The 21,223-nt window shown below is 39.9% G+C and overlaps 3 protein-coding genes across 4 annotated transcripts; 1 reads left to right on the top strand and 2 right to left on the bottom strand.

Moving 5' to 3' along the window:
- The first annotated feature begins 301 nt into the window (after window positions 1–301).
- fastkd1 (FASTK mitochondrial RNA regulator 1) lies at window positions 302–8,595 on the top strand. 2 transcript variants are annotated; one of them, XM_042494006.2, is made up of 15 exons: window positions 302–636; window positions 788–1,275; window positions 1,851–1,919; window positions 2,178–2,303; window positions 2,398–2,796; window positions 2,904–3,014; window positions 4,534–4,665; window positions 4,738–5,224; window positions 5,307–5,421; window positions 6,356–6,484; window positions 6,613–6,744; window positions 6,839–6,948; window positions 7,797–7,941; window positions 8,041–8,155; window positions 8,261–8,595. In XM_042494006.2, exons 2-14 carry the CDS (start codon window positions 941–943, stop codon window positions 8,109–8,111), a joined length of 2,361 nt encoding a protein of 786 aa, XP_042349940.2. In that variant the 5' UTR covers window positions 302–636; window positions 788–940; the 3' UTR covers window positions 8,112–8,155; window positions 8,261–8,595. The 2 variants fall into 2 exon arrangements, with proteins under 2 accessions (XP_042349940.2, XP_042349939.2); XM_042494005.2 differs by having other exon boundaries at window positions 6,839–6,952; window positions 8,261–8,594.
- A 2,718-nt stretch (window positions 8,596–11,313) lies between these two features.
- On the bottom strand, window positions 11,314–15,740 carry klhl41a (kelch-like family member 41a). The gene is made up of 6 exons (XM_042495247.2): window positions 14,090–15,740; window positions 13,836–13,993; window positions 13,602–13,709; window positions 13,236–13,421; window positions 12,180–12,326; window positions 11,314–12,059 (listed from the first exon to the last, which is right to left on the bottom strand). Exons 1-6 carry the CDS (start codon window positions 15,173–15,175, stop codon window positions 11,948–11,950), a joined length of 1,797 nt encoding a protein of 598 aa, XP_042351181.2. The 5' UTR covers window positions 15,176–15,740; the 3' UTR covers window positions 11,314–11,947.
- Window positions 15,741–15,878: 138 nt separating this feature from the next.
- On the bottom strand, window positions 15,879–20,926 carry bbs5 (Bardet-Biedl syndrome 5). Its single transcript, XM_042495248.2, has 12 exons — window positions 20,686–20,926; window positions 20,290–20,372; window positions 20,132–20,197; window positions 19,511–19,560; window positions 18,625–18,752; window positions 18,389–18,524; window positions 17,946–18,041; window positions 17,364–17,426; window positions 17,116–17,250; window positions 16,762–16,845; window positions 16,518–16,541; window positions 15,879–16,426 (listed from the first exon to the last, which is right to left on the bottom strand). The coding sequence occupies exons 1-12, from the start codon at window positions 20,745–20,747 to the stop codon at window positions 16,325–16,327; spliced, it is 1,029 nt and encodes a 342-aa protein (XP_042351182.1). The 5' UTR covers window positions 20,748–20,926; the 3' UTR covers window positions 15,879–16,324.
- Window positions 20,927–21,223: the final 297 nt, after the last annotated feature.

Genomic DNA, 21,223 nt, shown 5'->3' with positions numbered 1-21,223 from the left:
TAGTGCTTACAAAAATCGACAGGCCTCACACTTCTTGCACCCCCACTCCCACCAATCTCACAAATAACTAACAGTCCCTTATCAGTGAATGGAGTTCTGAGGAAGCAACCTGTAAAGTTGAAATCTAATTTATATGAGCCACACAGAAAGACAGTACGTGCATGCAGCGCATTGATTTACTCTGAGAAAACACTTCAATGAGCCCTTCTGCTCAGTGCCTGCTGTAAACACTTCAGACCTCACCAGTATGAATGAGCTACTGCCTGAAAGGCAAAACCAAGGGCTTTAAAACTCCAGGCTTCATTACGTCACTGGCTACGGAAGTGAAACACTATAGCACACATGCTGGGTAATTTTGACTTTGAATAAGCGATTTTAATGACAAGTCCTTTTTCTGGTGTATTTATAATGCTTGGATCTCTATAATTTACAGAAATATACCCGATAATCCAGCTAGCAGGCGTAATCTGGCGTCGTCAGTCATTTCAGTTGATTGTTTTTTATTGCACGTGAACACCGCGTTAGCAAACTGAAGTTAGCGGATGGTAGCGCACTCAGTGCAGCGTTACACCACAGGAAAGTCACATGAAATCTCTGGTTTGGGCTGTCTGTGAGATGAAACCGTCTGAACTTGAGGTCAGCATGTCACACTGAGCAAACATCACCTTCATCCAACTTTTTTTTGTTTTTGCATTTAATTTAACTTTAACAAATCATAATTTAAGAGATTTGATTCAGGTTAACGTAATGTGTGTCTCTTGTGTTTTATTTCATTATCTTGTCACAGGTCCCTGAAAGAGCACCTAACTACCTCCAGACTGTAGTTTTGTGGGTTTGATCTCCTACCTGTTGGTTTGACATTGAGGTGCTACAGTGGGGACGCTGTGTTTTTACCATGAAGACCCCAGTGCATACTTAATTTAATCCCAGATCTGTGGTGATGTTTCGGCTCCGGTACCTGAACTCCTTCCTCCGGAGGCCCTTTCACCGGGGACCAGTGAACCGGGACCAGGTTCTGGAGCGGCTGAGGGATTGCTCTGCTGAAGATCAGGTGCTCGATGTGGTCGGGAAGAACAAGGCCAAGCTCACGGTGAACCACATCAGTAGGGCAGTCGGGATGCTGTGGCAGTTTCAGAGAGAGAAGCCACAAATGCTGAGGACTGTGGAACTCATCAAGAGCCACCCGCAGTTCTTGACTCTCCGGGTTTTGGCGGAAAATAAAATTGCTCTTATGGATGATTCCATGTTGGTCGACATGCTTTACAGTTTCCTCAGGTACTTTAAGATACAGACACAACCCGTTTAAAGGTTCAGTGTGTAAAATTTAGGGGGATTTAGTGGCATCTGGTGGTGAGAGATGCAGAAATCCACCATTGAAAACTTCTCCAGGTTCCTTCTGTGGTCATTATTCAGAAGGTTTTCATTGAGAGCCAATTATATGCAAAGGTAAAAACACTGAATAATGCAATTTCACGTCACAAATCAGTGTGTTTCTGATGCCCCCACAGAAAAGGGACTTCTTAGTACAGTGGCTGATGCATAAATGTGAGTTACCCTTTCTTGAGCCAGTGTTGGTTTGTCCAATCTGAGCTACTGTAGAAACATAGCAGTGCAACATGGGAATTTCTGTAAGCAAGGTCCTACTCCCTATATAAGCAGCTTATTCGAAGATAATGAAAACACAGTGATTCTTATTTTCAGGTGATGATATGCTTAAGAAATTATACTATATGCTGTTCCTGCCAATAGGCCTACATTCCCCCAAATTCTACACACTAGACCTTTAAGTTTCATATATTTGAGTTACAGTATAGTAATGATAACATACTGTATTATTGTCCATCCTTTAGGTTGAATGTGGATCCATTTGATTCTCTTGTTCAGCAGTTGGTTTCAGAGGCGTGGCAGAGAATAGACAGGTATGACTGCAAAACATTGTTTGGAATTGAAAAGTCTCTAAAATGCAAAAAATAAAAAACAAGTGTATATATATTATAGGTACACTGTTTTTTTTATTTTGGGCATATATATATCACCACATAGGAGAAGCTGAAACCAGCAAATGTTTTAACCAGTTTTAACCAAAGTCACTATAAAGTTAGTGTCAAAACTGTCAGATTAGGCATCTGAATTGTTTGAGCACTAATGAGTTGTTACACAAATGTGGATTTTTGCAGACTTCCGATGACAGCCCTATCCAAGCTTTCCATTTGTCTGAGTGATCAGCACCTTCAACAAAGTCCTCTAATGGGCGAAATCACAAACATTGTGGATCAGAGGTTGTCGTCCATTGATGATGCCAGGTTGGTTATGAGGCGGTTATGATCAAACCACAAATATGTGATCAAATGTAAGTATCTCGTGTTGTGTATTGACTCTCTCGTCATGTTTTTCCAGGATCTTAACTACACTCATGATCAGCACGTCCACTCTGGTGTCTCCCCGGCTTCGAGATGCCCTCATCAGCAGGGCAGACCATCTCCTGGACACCATGGATCCCTCAAATTACAACAGCCCACGGAGAGTGGTGCAGTTCCTGCGCAACATCAAGTACAGTTACAGACCTCTGCTGGAGAAGTGCAATAAGATCATCCTGAGCAACATTCCCAGAATGGATGCAGAAAATATCAGCATCATCATGGGGCTGTACCAGTCCCTGCAGTTCAACAACTGTGACTTCAGGCTGGCTGTCAAACAAAGACTTATCGAACTGATTGATTCAAGCACGGATCCTTTGTCATTCACCAAATTGTTTGTCGCTCTGGCTCCATTGGCCAGCCATGAGATCAGAGAAGGGTTTGTATTATTATCAGTGGATTGGATTGAATCAGTGGAGTGGAAATTGACCCTTTGCAGCAGTTTTTGAGTCTCACATGTCTCCAATGTGGTTCCATCCCTCTCAGGTTGGAGAGCACTGCCCTCCTGTTGGCAGATGAGTTCAATGCATATCAGGCTCTGGCTGTAGCTGAAGCTCTAGAGGAGATTGAGAGCAGGAACCTCAGTTTACTGAACAAGTGAGTTCACATATCTGTCATACACCACCTGCTTAACCAAAGAAGTGTAATCAATATATCGACCAGTGGGTCGATATATTGATTACAGCTCATTGCAGCTTATTGCAGATTTATCAGTATCACCATATATGTCAGTGTAGGAACGACAAAAACATGTTTGAGGTTGAGTTGAACTTTAATTCTTAACCTTGGAAACAGACTTTGGAGCTCTTCTGTTGCTCTGCAGATTCAGTTTTCATGAAATTGTAGATATTTAAATTGAAGGACCTCTCACTCATGTTGTTTTAGCGTGTAGGATTCAGGGGCATCCATTGGCAGAAATGGCATATAATAATCATAGTGATGTTTTTATTAGTTTATAATCACCTGAAACAGAGAATCACTGTGTTTTCGTTATCTTAGAATGAGCCTTTATATCTACATAAGAAGGGGGTCCTCCTCCACCCTTTTGTTACTACAGTAGCCCAGAACGGACAAACCAAATGCTGGCTCTAGATATGGCCGCTCACCTTTTCATATTGGTCACCGTAGTTCTGTATACTCCGATGTGTAAAAGGTCCACCCTCCAGGCAGGTTCAACATGCTGTTGTTTCCCCCCGAAAGATAAACTGTGAGGATTAAAAGCCAATTCAGAGTTTACACGTCCGTGTGCCACTAGCGCCCTGACTTCACATGCTCTCATTCCAAACTCCAGTCCAGTCCAAAAAACTGCATTCAAGCCAGCTGAAGCCGCCTCACCACAATGTGGTTAGTTTTAAGTTGGATATTGGACAGACATTCATTTCAGACCCATTTAGTTTCACTTTCACCCAAATTCGGAAGTAGAAGGATGGTAAGTTCACCTCCCATGTACTGCCGGGGACAGACACGAACTTTCAGTTGTACTATGAATAGAACTGCGTCCACATGACCGTAGCTGTCTGCAGATGTTCAATGCAGAGAGTATGTCCGAGGCTTAACGCTTACTTAAAATGTATCATGTTGGTTTCTTTCTTGTGACATCTTCAAAGTAAATGTTTAGGCTATTCTTTCAGTTTTTCTGAAACTTTTTCATGGCTTTGGGGGCTCTGTTATTGACATGATAACTAAGCCCTTTGACAAGAACTGCAAAGTTAATAAAGTTAGGGGTCCCTGAGGCCTTGGGCCCCTGGGCTGGGCCCTGTTGACTTGTTCGGTAATACACCCATGGGCACGTAAGCGAGTTTAAGTTCTGCAGCGTCACCGCTAGATACCACAAAATCCTACACAGTGGACCTTTAAAGTTTGAGATTGAAAATTCACTCTTGGCCTTCAAAACAGCAGTTGACAAAGTCTCAAAACAAGGTCCATTCATTTAAAAACTGTGCCACCATTATATAGTTTGCCCATCTTTAAGTCTGATGAGTTTATTTTTTGAAATGATCTTAATCACAATGCTTTTAAAAATGTAATTCTAGGGATCCTTAGAGGAGCTCAGGTACATGTGTTTATGTGAAAGGACTCAATGATGCATTAAAATATCCTTTAAATTATTTCCCAGAATCGCAGTGGTGATAAGGAGGAACCTTCATGTCTACAAACCAGTGGAGGTGGCCAGAATCACCCAAACCCTCCTTCTGTTGCAGTACCAGAACCCTGAACTCTTCACGATACTAAGAAACATTTTGGTCAAGTAAGTGTTAATTGGAGTTACGGCTTATTCTTTGAATAAAACATAGACTGATTGTTAACCTTTGTCTTGCAGCTTTTTGCAGCACAGTGTCTTCCCTCACGAAGTGACCATGCTGACCCGCGTTCTGTCCATGCTGCCCTACCCGCGGCTCGACGAGGGCATGATCTCACGGGTGGAAGCGGTGGTGGCTCAGTGCAATCTCAGTGACCTCAACACCATTTCTTTCGCCATCGCTAAGTGGGTGCGTAATGACCCCTCCTACCACCACAACACTTCCAGCAAGTACGTCCGTCTGCTGCAGGACCTGAAGCGCTGTGGACGCGAGCGGCTTCAAACGGCCGACCGACTGGACTTGGTGATGGAGGAGCTCAGGTACATTTCAGGAGAGTGGTTTGAAGAAATGCTGTTGGAGGACACGATGGCCACGCTGAAAAGGATGATGGACCAAATAAACTGGAACAATGTGCCAGAGTTGGCCCTCTTCTTAACCAGGATAAATCACCTCTGTCCTCCCCTGATGGACCGCATCGCCAGTGTGGTCATTGAAAACATTGACAAGGTACTCAAAGAGACATCACAGTGTGTCGAGTCTGGAATGATTAAATATAAATTAACCGTATTTTGCCTTCATCGTATTTCAGATTCACCACTCGGCAACATACGCCACCCTGCTGCCGTTCTCTGTCCTGAATTATGACGGAGCTCAAGCAGACGAGTTGTATGATGTTTGTATTCAGCACTTCACTCCTAATATCAGTAAGTCAGTCCGTTTACATACTTTTTATGCCACTGTGACCAGATGTGACATTACGTTTGTGGGTTGTTTTTTTTTCCATCTGTCTGTCCTTCTGCCCCATTCTAGTGAATGCAGTAGTTCAGGAACATCAAGAGGGAATTTCCTCATATTTGGCACAAACCTCCATTTGGACTCAAGGATGAACAGAGTGAATTTTAGTGGTCAAAGGTCACTGTGACCTCACGTCATTCTTATAAACATGATATCTCGGGGAAGATAGAAGGGAAGTTCATTATATGTGGCATATCTGGCATCAAGTAGCGTGACCTTTCTCCGCAATGCTGTGTTCGAGCGAGAGAATGGTCTGGAAGCACTCATTATCATTATTTTATAGGGGAAAAACGCTCTGAGTTGTTTGTATTTCTCTCAACCAATCGGAATCATCTTGGACGGCGCAAAGCCCAGGATGCAGGAACAGTGACTTTGCACAATGATAGCAAGCAAATAGCAGAAGTAAAGGGGAATGCCAGCTGAAATAGAAGGCCAGTGACAGACTTTTACCCACAGTCTTCATCCTGCAAGTCAGACTACATCTGGCATGAAGGTTCACTTGGACTCAACAATGAAGTGATAAGGATTTTTTGGTCAAAGGTCACTGTGACCTCAGAAAACATGTTTTAGGCCATAACTCTAGAATTCATGCACAGATTAAGACAAAATTTCAACCAAATATCTAATAAGATGTAATTGGTGAAACGGTGATGTTTCAAATCTGCAGAAACACTTTTCTTGTCATTATTCATCATAAGACTCCACGCACAAGACAGACAAGACAAGGCTGTAAACTGTAACTTGAGTGGTTGGTCAGGCATACAAACTCAAGGTAGTAATGATATTGTCTCTATTTATTTGAAGTTTACACTAACTAACACATTTTTTTTATTGTGTTTGTAGGCTGCTTTGACCCACATCTGCTAGTCCTCCTGGCGTACACTCTGGCCGTGGCCGACTGTTTTCCAGAGGAACTCATCAGAGAAATCTTCAGTATAGATTTTCTGGGAAAGCTAGACGCCCAACTAGAAAGTATGCTTCTCTTGCAGATGTGTTTAAAATATGATTGATAATATAGTAGTAGTAAAATATTCATCTTGAAATGTAAGGACTTCACACTTGAATAGAACTTTTGTAACTTTTGTCCGAACATCTTCCAGCTCTTCCTGATGGCCTCAACATGCGGACCAGACTGCGCCTCATGGAGCTCAATCGTGCCACGTGTCTCGAGTGTCCTGAGTTCCAGGTGCCGTGGTTTCATGAGCGCTACTGCCATCAGTTGCAAAAGAAAGGTAGAAAAGATTCACCCAAAAACAATTTTCTCGTTTCGTTGGGTTTTTAAAACAGAATTCACATAAATCTATACTATCAAAATGTTGTTTTTAGGGAGCAGTTCTTCCAGTCCTGTGCAACAGCAAATCCACAAAATGCTGGCTGAAGTTCTCGGTGGCATGAACTGTGTTCGAGCAGCAGTTGTCACTCCATATTTTTACACTGTAGGTAAGTAAGATTTGGTCATTTTCCTCCTCTGTATTAAAGGCTAATTTGGTGATCTTTTATCATATATTTTCTATTCTATTCTAAAAAAAGTCAGCATCCCTATGGAAAACATATAAAAATTAAATTATAAATTATATATATATATATATATATATATATATATATATATATATATATATATATATGTATGTATATGTACACACAATAGCCCCAATACTTGCAATTCATCTAATTAGGTTATATGAATTAACGAAATTTAATTATTCCTAAACACAAGGCAAAGCAAGATTTTTTTTTAAATAGCACATCTCAGCAACAAGGTAATTCAAAGTGCTCTTCATAAAACATTATGTAAATACTATTAAAAAGTCATGAAAGAGCCAAGATAATAGATGTCAACAACAAGCTCAAATAGAATAGGGATAAAAGTTACAGGGCAGTTTAAGAAATAAATTATTTGATTTAATAAAAGAAAGCGGCAAAGAGAAAAGTCCTCAGCCTTGATGCTTAAAAGAACTGAGAGTTGCAGCAAATTTTCAGGGTGTTTGTTCCAGGTGCATAAAAACTAAACACTGCCTGTACAGAACAGCTATATTTTTGACTCTTGGGACACAAAGCAGACCTGTACCAGATGTTATTAGAGGTCTTAATGGTTCACGATGTAGCAGAATATCAGAAATGTACTTCGGCCCCAAACCATTCAGTGTTTTATCAATAGGCAGCATAGTAGAAGCCTTCAGGTAATGGTTGCACTTCATTTCTGTTCAGTGAAAGTTTTCCACACTCAAAAATAATAATAATTTCACAGATGGAAGTGTGATTTGACCGTATTTTGCCTTTTCAGACTTTGAATGCATACTGGACAAACACCTGCAGCCGTTGCCTTACAGCGAGCCCAGCACACTGCAGATCTCAGACCAAGGAAAAGTTCACTGGGGGACGGCCTCAGTGGAAAACATCAGGGATGAGCTGCCACCTGGAGCTCAGCGGTAGCCGGATTTATCAGAAACTAATGTTAAAAATGAATATTACAGTAGACCAATCAGAAATTCAATATCTTTGTCACTCTGTTTTCACTCATCTCTCAGGGTTGCCGTGGACTTTCTTGATTCAAAGTTATTTTGCAAGAACTCCCATCATAAGAAAGGTGAAGTCCTGATGAAGAAGAGACACCTTGAAATTCTGGGGTACCGTGTCGTTCAGGTGAGAAAATATTGTTTAAGATTGCATTTGATGTTGTGTGTCTCCTGCACTGAATCATATAAAATGTCAGTGACACTCAGAGGAATAATTTGTGTTTTTATACAGATCCCTCACTTTGAGTGGAACTCAATGGAGCTGTCAACACCAGACGCCTGGAAGGAATATCTGAGGAAGAACATATTAAGAGAGCTCTCCTCTTGAAGGCCTTATTTATTGAACAATAAAGTAATGTTACAGTGAGAGCTCTGACACAGCTATGAGTTTGGTCTGAGAATTTTCGGGCTGAAAGACTGAACAGAGTTATGTTAACGGTATGTTAAATACATCAAGTGCTCCTTATCTTTGGTCATTGAGCATAATGTTGACATGAATCTATCTCATTCGTGTTAATTAAGATGTGTATTATGTGCTTTTGTATTAAAATGATTATTTTAAGTAAAATACAAAGTTTTATTATTTGTTTTTTACATACTGTATATATCTAACATGAATGGGGAGCTGGGTACAACATTTTACATTTGGCCATCATGCATTTTGCTTGCAAATAACATGCTGCTGAAAAGAAAGTCCACATGGTGAGCCACAAGAGGAGCCAAAGTTTAAAATGACCAGAACATCAGCTGATTCGTCCTCTCTATGCAATTCAGACTAACAAACTCTTAATTTAGAGGTTTTGAACATAACCATCAGCCAACATTTTCTCAAGACTGATTCCAACATATTCATAATACCTATTGATTGTGAATTACAAGCTACATATTATGAAAAAATCAGATTTCCATGTTCTTTTTTATAAAGCAGGTAAAGGTACTATATATATATACTGTGAAAGTATCAAAACGCTCAAACTAAGAAATGCATACAGACGGTATTTAGAAACTGCCTTTAAACAAGCCTATTTGTGATAGTTGTGATGAACTATACTATGTAGCTATAGTATTACAAACAGTAACTTTACATAAATGTGGGAGTTTTGTGTGGCTGGCGAACAAGATTATGTGTTGAAGAAGCTCAGGAGGCAGTCCATGTAAAAAAGAAAAAAAAAGGCGGTGATTTATTAACCAAAAATCACAATTAAAACAGATAAGAACAAGTCCTGCAAAAAATAGACAAAAAAGCAACTGAGGTGAGAAACAACTGAAAGAAAAATCACAGCCTCACAGCTAGCTGCCAGTGGCTAATTATAATCCCTCCTGGCCACACTCAAACTGGATTTCATCCACTGCATAGGGGTCAACCAAAAATGGGGAATACATCTTAAACCTGATACTTACAGGCCAACATCAACATAAAACTAGCAAAACATTTACAAGTAAGCCAGAATCAATATATCCCTCTCTCTGGGATGAATTTTGCTTCCAAATCCTCGATCTATATGACACCAGTGTCTGATCACACAGACAGAGGACCTCTGCCCCCCCGCCTCAACCCAGGCTGTCAGCAACCACACTGACACTGATGAACAAAGAGCAAAATCACTTTCATCAATAAACCAGGTTGTAACAAAAAGCAAAAAACAACACAGAAACCTGGTTTATGATTTTTTTACAGAGGCCAATTGAGACAAAACCTCTAATCTATTTGCTTTTTATGGGGGTGAGGGACAGAAAATAGTATGTTGCAGCTTATATGTAGCTATTTCATATAACCGAATGACCTATTAGAGCACCCAGTATCATTTACCAGGACTTACACACGCCTGTTATCTAATCGACACAAGCTCTTTCTCTCTCCCTCCCTCAGCCACTCACACACACACACACACACACACACACACACTGTCCTCTTGACTTGACTTAAACATCTTATTAAGTTACTCAACCGCCCACTCAAATGCACAACCGGATTTGATAGTGAAAAAAATAGCGTTCATTCACAAACGTCTGAAGACATTAAGTTTTACGTTCACGACTTGCACGCTGTATGTGCTTGAGACACACACTTTCCACATTTCCTTGTCGTTTAATAGCCCAAATGTTCATTATAGACCCAAAAGACAGCAACAAGACAACTCAGTACCAATGACTATAAACTTCGCACCTGACACGTGCATCTATTGAGGAAGGCCGCTGTCCGTGGTGCTGATTCCCTCAATAAACAATAACTCCAGCGGAGTGACACATGCAGCTTAATCGAGGCAAGCAAGACACAAAAGAAATATAACCACAGCAAAAATAACACGCATAGGTTAACAGGCAGTTCAGTAACCAGTAACCAGTGAAATAACCAGAAAAGGTGTGCATTTTACTCACCCTATTTGAAGAGGAACGCCATTCTCCTGTCTTTCAGGGTGGCAAAGTGGTCAATAAACCAGAGGCCTCATCATGTCCTCTGGATGCTTGTTCTTGGCGCGCAAGATACAAGGCTGCAACAACAAGTGTCATCTTCTTCTTGCCGAGTCCAGAGCCTCATCAATCCTGACGCGCCCAAAAAACTTTAATTTCACAGCACAGTCAATGTGACTTTTTGATTTTGCGTGCCTCTCTATTCCCCGGGAATCCTGTGGTGACCCAAGGACTGTTCAGTGAGCAGGAATCCTTATCGGAGATAAGACGGGGCCAGCAAAATAACCGCTGAAGTTTAGCTACCAGCTAGCCACTCGGTGCGGACGCAATTATCATCTTTGAAAGTCCGGAAACTTTTCTTCATCTCTGTACGCAGCTCTAGTTTCGGCGTTGGCTTGTCGTAAGATTTTATCTTAAATTGTTGCTGTAGAGGTAGCTTAGTTAAATTGGGTTTTTTTTACTAAATACTCCAAAATTTCCACCCTCCATAACTGCACTTGCTAATTTTGCTAACGAGATGTCAACACAAACTTGCTAATCTCCTGTTATTTTATTCAGTGGCTTGATGATGACGATACTATGATTTGATTGGTGTGAGGCCAAAGGTGGGCGGCTTCCCTTGACACAGTCCTGGCTAATCACAGGTGAGCAGTGTCATGAGGGCAGCCTCACCTGATTGGTTAATTATTCTTCTTTGTTTTTCACCATAGAAACCCTGCTTGGCCTCCTTGCGGACAACAGTGTGCAGTACCGTATTTCACCACTCACTCGCCACGCAACATGTAGAGGGGCGCTGTTTTACACATGGTAAAAATAATTAGAAGAGACAAATAAGGAAGAGATGACAGTGATACAACACAGAAGAATGACCTAAACTGTTTACAGGAGTGTTTTTATTCAATGACAGCTGTAGTCTTAAAAAAAGAGAGGAAGCATGGTTTCCCTAGGCCTCCGGTAGAAAAGGCCACTGCTTTTCACAGTAGCTAAAGTTAGAAACTGTTGTTGTAGTGATTCCCCACCTTCAATGAGGTGCAGAAGCGCCAAGAGCATACATGTAGAAGACCTGGAAACAATGACCAATCAGAGCAGACTGGCCCTTCCTGGGGGTGACTTAAAGAGACAGGCGCTAAAACTGGGAGTTTCAGACCAGAGGGCGAATGCAGATATATTCATGCTGACAGTATGAGAAAAAATAATGCATTTTTTGAACATAAAAGCATGTAAACATGTTATAATAGAAAATTCAAAATATAAGATTGAACTTGAAAATGGGAATAACACAGGACCTTTAATAAATGGAAGTGATGCATTTTAAGATCAGATTCAACAAAGGCTGGTCCAAATGACAAAAAATACACCAATTAAAATCATGACACATTTTATTAAAACACTCACAAAACAGGCAAAGGTGTCTGATATTTTAAAATGCTACATGAAAACAAAGAGCCACTAAATAAGAGCATGTACATACTATCATTGCCTGCAGCAGTAAAGTTGTGTTTCTGGACTACAGTTTGGGCATTCTGGCTGAGTTAAGATGCATGGACACACAGGAGGCTCCAGCCGCATAACGCATCTCTCTGATCATACCAGTCCACTGTTTCTTGTCATCTTCATACCTGGTGAGACAGATGAAACATGTCACTATAATGCACTGTTGAGAGTACGAGAAGAGCTTTTGATGTGAAAGAAAAAGACACTATTTGCCACGTTCTAAAATGCACACAATCAACACATACTGCCAGATGTCGATGATTTCAGTGGGAGCACACTCTTTGTTCTCGTTCTCCACCATGGCAAAGCCTCCAACAGCGTACAGCTGCCCTCCACAGCTCACCAGGTTCACTGAGCTCCTCTCCTGGGGAAACTCTGTGAAGGGTGACCACCTGCAACAAGGTGCACTCAGCTGTATTAATATGATATCTCCTTTTTTCTGGTCCTTAAAAAAATCATAAAAAGATCCTTGACTTGGAAAAAAAAAAAGAAATCCAATTAAAAGAATATGACATAAGATCCTGCATATCTCTCACTTAACTAGAATAAATTATGTTCTTTCTCTTATTTGTGTTTTTTCTTTTTTTTCCCCCTGAATGCTGTCTTCTTGTAAATCCTTCAAACAAAGCCATCTGAGGTTGAAAAAACTCTTTGGTTTAACTGCTCACAACAAAAATTAGTGCCACTCAATTTTAGAGGAAACAGAACATGATTTTGCTTTAACTTATCAGTTTGAAATGTATGTTTATTGCACAAGATAATGGCTTTATTATAATGACACCATCGGCATTTCGACTGGTTCCCTATGTGCTCACAACACTGTCGACCACATACGAACTACTGTGAAAATGAAGGCTTGATTTATGGCACAAAGGAAGTGTGTGAAACTTTGAGCAACAAAAACAGCTTTTTTTCCTGTTTGTTTGGGGGTTTTTTGCAGTTACTATCCCCAGTAGAGGAAAAAGTGAATGGTGCAACAGCCAAAGTTACTGTGAGAACTGTGGTGCCTGCTCAGCTCTGAGGAAAAAAGAAAGCAATCTGGTTGTTTTTGCGACAGTGGTGCTGCACTTGGAAATGCCAGGGGCAAAGATTTTGTTGTTTGAAGTTGTCAGCTTTTACTTTAAAGTATCTTAATATAGACAAAAGTCCCAACATTTGATATTTGACCAAATCTTAGTTCTACTTTTTTAAAAAACTTGGACTGGACATAAAAATAGATATTGGAATCAGAAAATAATAAAAATCAGCCATGTACAACACTTTGAGGAGCCTATGGAACTGGTAATAATAAAAGCACGTACTTGTTGGTCCCAAAGTCATAAGCTTCACATGCAGCTGTGAGCCCGTCCTCATTGACTCCTCCAGCGACAACAATCTTCCCGTTGTGAATAACAGCCCCAAACATGGATCTGGGTGTCTTCATTGAAGCCACCTCCTTCCACTCCGACCTCTTGTGGTTGTATGCAAACATCTTATTGGTCACTTTACTTTATAGATGAGACAAAAGTGATTTGAGAGAAGGGTTAAAGGGGAAATACAGCCATTTTCAAAATTCATACATTACATTCCAATATACTAGAATTCTTTATTTAGGTGGTGTTCCCCTTTTATGCCATGTGAAAATCATATTTTGACTTATATAAAATGTTTTAGCTTTGCAGTCTTACTTGTCATCTGTTTTTCCTCCAATGCAGTACACCAAGCCGTTCTCAGAGACCACACTGTGGCCGTGGATACTCATGGGTAACTTTTTTGTTTGAGTCCACTTCATTTTTCTAAAAATAAATCAATAAATAAAAAATGTAAAAAAAAAGGTTAGATAAAGTAACAGAAAATGTGCTCAGCATTAAATACATGTAAATGTTTTGATGATATCCAACAGGCGGTTATAATGAACTTACTCTGTGTCATAGCACATTACAGTGTCATGAGACTCATTGGACTGTAAATCTTTTCCTGCGACAGCAAATAGAAGATTGTCACATTCCCCGACAGCAAACAAGCACCTGGGGGACGGCATGGGTGGCAGAGCCATCCATTCAGCAGTGAGAGTGTCAAACTGAAAGACACATTTTCAAGTTACTTTGATAAATCAAATATGGGAATTACTTTTGATGTTTTCAGTACATCTACAATGTAAACTGCATTTTTATACCTGGTAGAAGTAACACTGCAGAGGGTTTTCTTTGTCCTCTTCATCTACAAACAGTCCTCCCAACACATACAGGTTGTTCTTCTTTGATACCACACTGACATGGTTTCGGGGGATCTGCTCCGTCATCGCAGCGAGCGAACATTCGTTCTCCTGGGCGTCATAGGCCACGGCAGCATTGTCATTGATCATCAGAATCACGTCTTTGGCGTACATGCCAATTCTGCGGTTATCATTCAGATAGCCGGGCAACTTTCCCTCCTCTCCTTCCTCGTCATCTTGTCCCTTCTTCTTCTCTGGCAGCTTCCCTGCAAAAGCGTCCTTTATGACTTTGATTTTTTTGAGAATCTCAGGGTTGCTCTTAATGATGTCATCCTTCTCCACCTTCTCCTTGAAGTACTTCTCTGGGATTAAACGGAAGCGAATGCAATCAAAGGCTTCCTCTAAGGATTTCATGCGCTTCTCTTTGTCTTTCCTGATCCACCTCATGAGGGTCTCAAACACTACCTCTTCTTTTTCTACATTCAAAGCATCCGCTCCAATGATGGCAAAGAGTTCAGGTGGAGCAAGCTCTAAGAAGTCCTCATCCTTGGCTATGGTCTCAAACCGATCTGCGATGTGATCTCGGGCTGCCATTGCCAGTCTGACACAGTTCAGCATCAGTCCCAGTCTGTAGATGGCGAGGCAGTTTTTCTTTGACAGCTGCTTCTGGAGATAATTCACACAAACTGTGAACACTGATGGGATCTGGAAACGGTTGGCAGCAGCCAAAATGTCCTGCACGTTGTTGTCGTTGATGTCGATCTCAGCTGAGTACATGTAATTTACAATCACCTCCATGACATTGGGGTCCAGGTTCTCCAGAACAACCTCCATTTGACCCTTTTCTTTGCCATCTGCGGAGAAGTACAGCTCCCGGAAATAAGGACTACAAGCTGCCAGAATGAGCTGATGGCAGGGGATGCTCCTGTCTCCAACCTTTAGGACACAGTCGATTAGCTTATTCTCATTCAGGAGCTCTTTGAGTCCGTCCTGCAGCAGAGTGCTCTGAAACAGACGGAGGTCTTCCCTCATGCTTTGGGGATCCATTCTTTCAGGACAGGAAGTGGCTGGAAGTGATCACAACAGACTGTCCTGGCTGCTGAAGACAGAGAACTATGGGCAGCCAGGTCTGAAGCCACTTCAATATAACCGTGCCCCCTCTAAATATAGCCAACCAGCCCATCCATGAAGAATTCAGGTTGGCCAAATCGGAGAGCTCACACAGCTGTCATGGAGTAAAAACAACTGTGAAACCCTGTCACCCCGGTGATTAGCGACAACATTGTTGTATGGTCTCACAGAAATAACCTATGACCTTTTGATTTCATATCTTATTGGGTGAAATGTATTCTTTCACAAGAAAACACTCAACAGATTGGCAGGAGTATTTGTTCCAGCACTTTCTGTGTTCACAGATATTGCTGGCATTTACTACAACCCTGTGTATTCTAGAAACATCTACGTGTGGAGTAAGTCACCATTCACTGACAGTAATGGCCACTTCACAACAGCGTGATTCAGTATTTGTGGGTGACACATCCACAGGGGAGTTATCTAACAAGACAGGGGTCAGTGAACAGCTGCTACCACCGGAGGTGACAGTTTGTCCTCTTCTCAGATTTTTAAAATACTTCAGCACCGCATGCCGTTTATTTAGCCCGAGATCACTGTGTTCTTTCCAAATACAAATTAATAGTTTGCCAGATACATTACAAACCTAAAGCATTTATCTTACTGACATGTTTAAAAGTACTCTCCAATATTTATTTAAATACATTTAACTTTTAACAATATAAACTGTATTATATTTTACATTCTAGTCATTACAAGAAAATACACAAATATCCTCACAATATCATATAAACGTTACAACTTTGAAGCTTAATTAAATAAATATGTTTCATATTATTTTAGTAAAAAGCACGCTAAAAAGGGCGTTGCCCGAAATGAGGTTTCTTTAAAAGTGGAAACCGGACTTCTTTCACTTCTTTCTTTTAAGAAAAGTCCAGTTGCGACTTTAATAGAAACCTCGGATTACCATGACTTGGACGACTGAGAACCTACACAGACACTCAGATTGGCATGTTGTCCTATTCTTTCTTTTTCTGATTTTCTACAGCACGGATCCAACACTCAGTCTTACAAGTCTACTCAGGAGTTAAGCGTGTTGTGTCTTATCTATTATTTCATACTATTTCAGCCCATGACTTCCCACAGTCCTTGAAGAGTGAAACCGTCCTTCAGCTTTTCAACGGCGAGGCCCAGCTCCTCTGAGAAAACTGGCTCACGGTCTTGTTGCTTTGGAACAAATGAAGATAATTATGACACAACATACTATACAACATATTTTACAATTATAGCTTGAGATAAATTAATTGTGAGACTTTACCTTATTTCCATCAGCAAAGTAAGCCTGTGGGCAAGCAACACACACAATTCACATGGTCAATTAGAAATGAACACATGTTGTCTGTGATAATAGGTTATTGTTGTCTGACGAGTACCTCCCCTTACAAACATGAGCACTAGGCAACGTAAAGTCATGTTTGTTCATTCATGGCATTAGCTTGCAGCTATTCTGAGAGTCTGAAGTTAAACCACTGACTCACTGAGGAGTGATGAGTGTAACTCACAGTGAAAGCGTCGGTCTGCTCATCAGGTTCAATTTCAACGTCATCAGGAGGCTGTTCCACCGTCAGTTCTTCCAGCGGCTGGGGCTGAAATCAATGTTAGGACAAACAGCGCTATGACAACAAGATCAGCTGAGCTGGTGTAAAGGGCTGGCTACAGTGAAGTACTCAAAACAATCACAGAAGTGTGGATAAAAAGAATAAGCTTTGAAAAGGACACAATAATTCGAAAACAGGCATGTAGAATATTTTCAAGTTGTTTTGAGTTTCAACAGTTAAACATTTCTGAAATGTTTCAATATTTTACTGCTGAGGTGTTCAGTGTCATTTAGTCTATTAATGTGCACAACTGCTCACCTTTTCTTCCATTTCATATTCCACTCCAAAGATGGGGTTGGCTGAGTACACCTTATGCAATGAGTTGATTTCCTTAAGTGCATCTTGAAGCTTATCCACAGGGTCAATCTTAAACCCGAGCACATAGCCCCCGCTCTAAAAACACAAGTATTTGTTTGTAACACGCACTCATAATACAAGTATTAAATCATTATTGTGCAATCAGTTCAGGTGAATGTGACTCAAACTGCAGAAGAAAAACATTTTACCTGTCGTGAACTTTCTATCACCAAAGCCAAGCCGAACTTTGAGTCTCTTATTCTAATGGACCACTTTGGTAGAAAAAGATAAAAATAAATAAATAAACATATTAACCTATATTAAATACACAATCTCAAACTGAAAGAGAAACAATACATGATTTTACAATTGCGGCAAGGTCATTGGTAGCAGCTCACGTGCAAGGATACAGTGGTGTCTTTTTATGAATAAAGTGAAATTACCTCTATTATAAACCCCCACCGGTTACAACAAAATGAACTGTAGCGGCAAAGTGCTGCTGAGATGAGTCACTAACACATTTATCAGTACACAAACCTTCTTAATCTTAAGCACATAACAGATGGTGTGTGTGTGTTTGTGAAAATGTTTTTATAGTTTGTGAGGACAAATTTCAAAACATTTTGAACCACAAATAAAAATACAAATTTGGAAAGTCCCATTTAATAGAACCAATCAAAAAAAAATGTATTGGCAACACATAGCTGTACGTTCATTTTGCCAATTTCCTTGACAAGTCAGGTGAGAAGTGAGGTCTGGATAGAAAATGTTTCTTAGTGTTAACTACTTACAATCTGAAGATAAGGAATGCTGACATTAAAGCTCTCGTTCATGTTGGCATGCCACACAATCCGAACATTGGTGATAAAGAAGGTTCCAAGGTTTCCCTGAAAGGAATACAATGAACTTAGTTAATCAGATTGTAAACATATAATCGCGTACAATTTAAAAATTAACCTCCCTGTGTTAGATGTTCACTCTTAACAATGTATTTGAAGGAGTATAACTACTTGTTACATTGTTAACTAACATTTCATAGAACTATACTGCTCATTAAAAACACAAAGACAATAGAAAGTACCCATGCCTTACATTAAAGCTGTGCAATGCAACATTTAACTACGTAGAGCTAGTTGATGTGGGACATTCTCAATAAGTTGGTACATTAAGTTAACTGAAATACACAAAAATTAGGAAATTCATTTTGACGAGACAAATTTGAAGGTACCCGTACCTGATCACTGGACAAATTCCACACTCCATTAATCTTATCATACACTTGCTCCCGTGGCAAGAGTCTCAGCTGCTTATTTTGAATGAGAGCGGCTCGCAATTTCAGGTCCCTGTACATTTTAGATGTCTCATAGGCCCTGGAACAAAACAAAACATTTCAAAAAAATATTTGGAAAGACTTTCATTTTATGGAGAACATAATCATAGAATTGAACACTTCCTCTGCGTTATTTTTACCTGTGGACAGCAATGACAGAAGTAAAGAGCCTTGGACTTCCTGGAACCACATTTGTGAAAATGAACTCAAATCTTGTGTTGTTAGACTTTGTCAGGATGTAGAGTGCTTCAGTCTGCCCTCTCAATTTCTGGAAAATAGCATTCAATTAAAAATCGATCTTTTTTAGCTGTCACTGTCACTTTTACTAAGTTTTTGCAGTTCTTACATACACAGAAATAGAACAACAAAGATAACAAAGCTGGACAAGGTAAACAAACATTTCAAAGGTTGCTTTATATGCATGAGGAAGGTGGATGTGATGGTATGTTAATAGTGTGCTCAAATTTATATGGAAAGTGGTGACATTAACATGTGTATTTAAACCAAAAATTTATCCAATTTACAGGTAAAGTAGATGTTTAGAATTGCAGGGTCAAAGCAGTGTTGCCATTTGAGGGTTTTCCATTGCACTGATTAGACCGAAACTTTTTTCAGTTTAAATTTGGTAAATAAAATGATGCAAACTTTTTGAGACAGACTTTGAGGCAATCAAATATTTGTTCAGTGCCTATAATATAAACAGTGTATGTGATGTGAGTAGAAAGATTGTAAACAAATAATCTGGACTTGGAAAAATAAGATAATAATAAAATAAAAATAATAAAAGTGACTAAGAAGTTTTAAAGCACAGATGGACAGTGATATGAACCTATTTAATGTGTTCAGTGTTCCTTATGACCTGTTTATGTGTTTGTTTTATTAACTGTTTGTCCGCTTTTTATTATGTTGTCTTCTGTTTCTGGTAGGCCAAAAACAAATTACCACCCAGGTGGAAAATATATTCTATTTTATTTTTTTCTATTCTATACAAAATTCTAGTTATAAATAAAACAAAGCTTTACTTACTGAGTTAGCTGCCCTTGTTGTGATGTTAATGATGGAGTTATAACCCACAGCTGAAAAACAAAACAAAAACACAAATAAACAAAAAAAACCCCAAACAATTCTGTTAAGGCTGGCAAGATTTTTTCATATGGTTTGACACTTGGCTACTTCTTGACTCCACAGTTTATTGGCATATCATTGCAGCCTCAAGACATTAAACACACTCAGATTTCTGATATGATATATGTCAATGGTTAGTTTCTTATATTGTCTATCAACATGCTTTTCATAGTTATCTTAAAGCACTCAGTATTGCTTGTAGTGCTCATTCATTAAAACAGTTTGAAATAAACAAGATACCAAAAATAATTAAATGAAGACACCGACTATTATTCTGAATTTGGTAGCAATGGTCATTCACAAGATCTATAGATTTAATTTAGGTTCAAGCAAAAAGGAAAACTACATGGAGGGTGCACAGGGAAGTTTCTGAACCAACAGTAACACGTGTTTTAATAATTTATAGATGTCCCTATAATACAATCCATTAAGGTGATTTAATGCCATACATCTCCAAAAGAGGGCAGAAATACGTCAAACAATACAATAAACACGTGCATATGTTTACGAAGGAGTACTCACATAAATTGACTCTTGGCAAGGCCAAAGAGTGCCAAATTATTCTCAGGTTTGTCACCAACAGCCGACCTACAGAAAAAGTGGACATCATCACCACATATTAGGTGACCAGCACACACATGATTAGCCAGATAGCTTTCACCACCAAGGTAGCAAACTACCTCTGTCTCCATTGTTTCCCTTCGTGTCTTCTATGGAGTCCAGGCAGTCTATTAGTGCTTCTCCTGGACGAGTTTTCATCTGCCTGTGCACGGGATGGATTGACAGGTTGATCAGTGATAGGCTAGTTCTGGCACTGAGGCTTAGCTAAATGTATCACGGCTGTTCGCAGTAATGCTAGTATTCAGCTAACGTTGTTCTATGACACCTATACACTAGAACAGATGTTGAATAAAGCTACAGTGAAACGTTTTCCTTGCACGACAGATTATAGAGTTTAACAAAATTATCATGGAGTTCATCTGACCTTACTTTTGGTTAGCCAATTAGCGTAACCGATGCTAGCTAGTTTGTACGGTGATGAAATAAAATCAAATTGTTTCAGTTCAGTAACTTACTGTGCTGTTATGTCGAATCTAACGTCTCTGTCCTCCCAGAGAGCATCTAAAACAGATGCCATGATTGCAGGTTATTGTCTCCTCGGCTTACTTTAGTAACGTTTACGAGCAAACTACCTTTGCTTTAGCAGCTAATGCTAACGTCAGAATGGCTAATCTGAACGAACCTCTCGAGCGTCAAAATCACCGTGGCAACAGACGGCAAGCAAAGAGGACAATATTGTCGACCTGTTCCCAGTCTCACAAGCTGTCGCAACCATAGTATATAAAGACATATATCATTATATGAAGGGTATATAAATATATTTATATCTTTATATACAGTCAATGCTCGCAACCTGTTTATACTACAAGCTAGTATTATGTCTTTATCTCAAAACCCTAATTTGCCCTGTATCATGGGCATGTAGTGTTTGGTTTTACCAATCAATCTTCTGCTTGTGAGGGACTGTTCTTTGTTTATCAGAGGTGAGGGGTGCCTGGGGTCTGTCTTCTTTTTTAACCTTCCCCGAAGCTACAAATAATTTCTTGAGCCTGT

The sequence above is a fragment of the Plectropomus leopardus genome, chromosome 10, assembly GCF_026936395.1.
Source record: "Plectropomus leopardus strain MGB_pleo_1.0 chromosome 10, ASM2693639v1, whole genome shotgun sequence".
NCBI lineage: Eukaryota > Metazoa > Chordata > Actinopteri > Perciformes > Serranidae > Plectropomus > Plectropomus leopardus.
The sequence above is the reverse complement of the archived record's forward strand: the minus strand, read 5'-3'. Positions and strand labels throughout refer to the sequence as shown.

Excerpts from the sequence above, each read along its gene's own strand:
- fastkd1 (XM_042494005.2), top strand. The coding sequence starts at position 941 with ATGTTTCGGCTCCGGTACCTGAACTCCTTCCTCCGGAGGCCCTTTCAC. Across the intron at positions 1,920-2,177 it reads GCGTGGCAGAGAATAGACAG|ACTTCCGATGACAGCCCTAT; the intron begins GTATGACTGCAA and ends GGATTTTTGCAG. Across the intron at positions 6,745-6,838 it reads CCATCAGTTGCAAAAGAAAG|GGAGCAGTTCTTCCAGTCCT; the intron begins GTAGAAAAGATT and ends TGTTGTTTTTAG.
- klhl41a (XM_042495247.2), bottom strand. The coding sequence starts at position 15,175 with ATGGATCCCCAAAGCATGAGGGAAGACCTCCGTCTGTTTCAGAGCACT. Across the intron at positions 12,327-13,235 it reads TATGACTTTGGGACCAACAA|GTGGTCACCCTTCACAGAGT; the intron begins GTACGTGCTTTT and ends ACCTTGTTGCAG. Across the intron at positions 12,060-12,179 it reads GAAATCATCGACATCTGGCA|GTATGAAGATGACAAGAAAC; the intron begins GTATGTGTTGAT and ends CTGTCTCACCAG.
- bbs5 (XM_042495248.2), bottom strand. The coding sequence starts at position 20,747 with ATGGCATCTGTTTTAGATGCTCTCTGGGAGGACAGAGACGTTAGATTC. Across the intron at positions 20,198-20,289 it reads GGGAAACAATGGAGACAGAG|GTCGGCTGTTGGTGACAAAC; the intron begins GTAGTTTGCTAC and ends CTTTTTCTGTAG. Across the intron at positions 18,042-18,388 it reads GGAATTTGTCCAGTGATCAG|GGAAACCTTGGAACCTTCTT; the intron begins GTACGGGTACCT and ends TATTCCTTTCAG.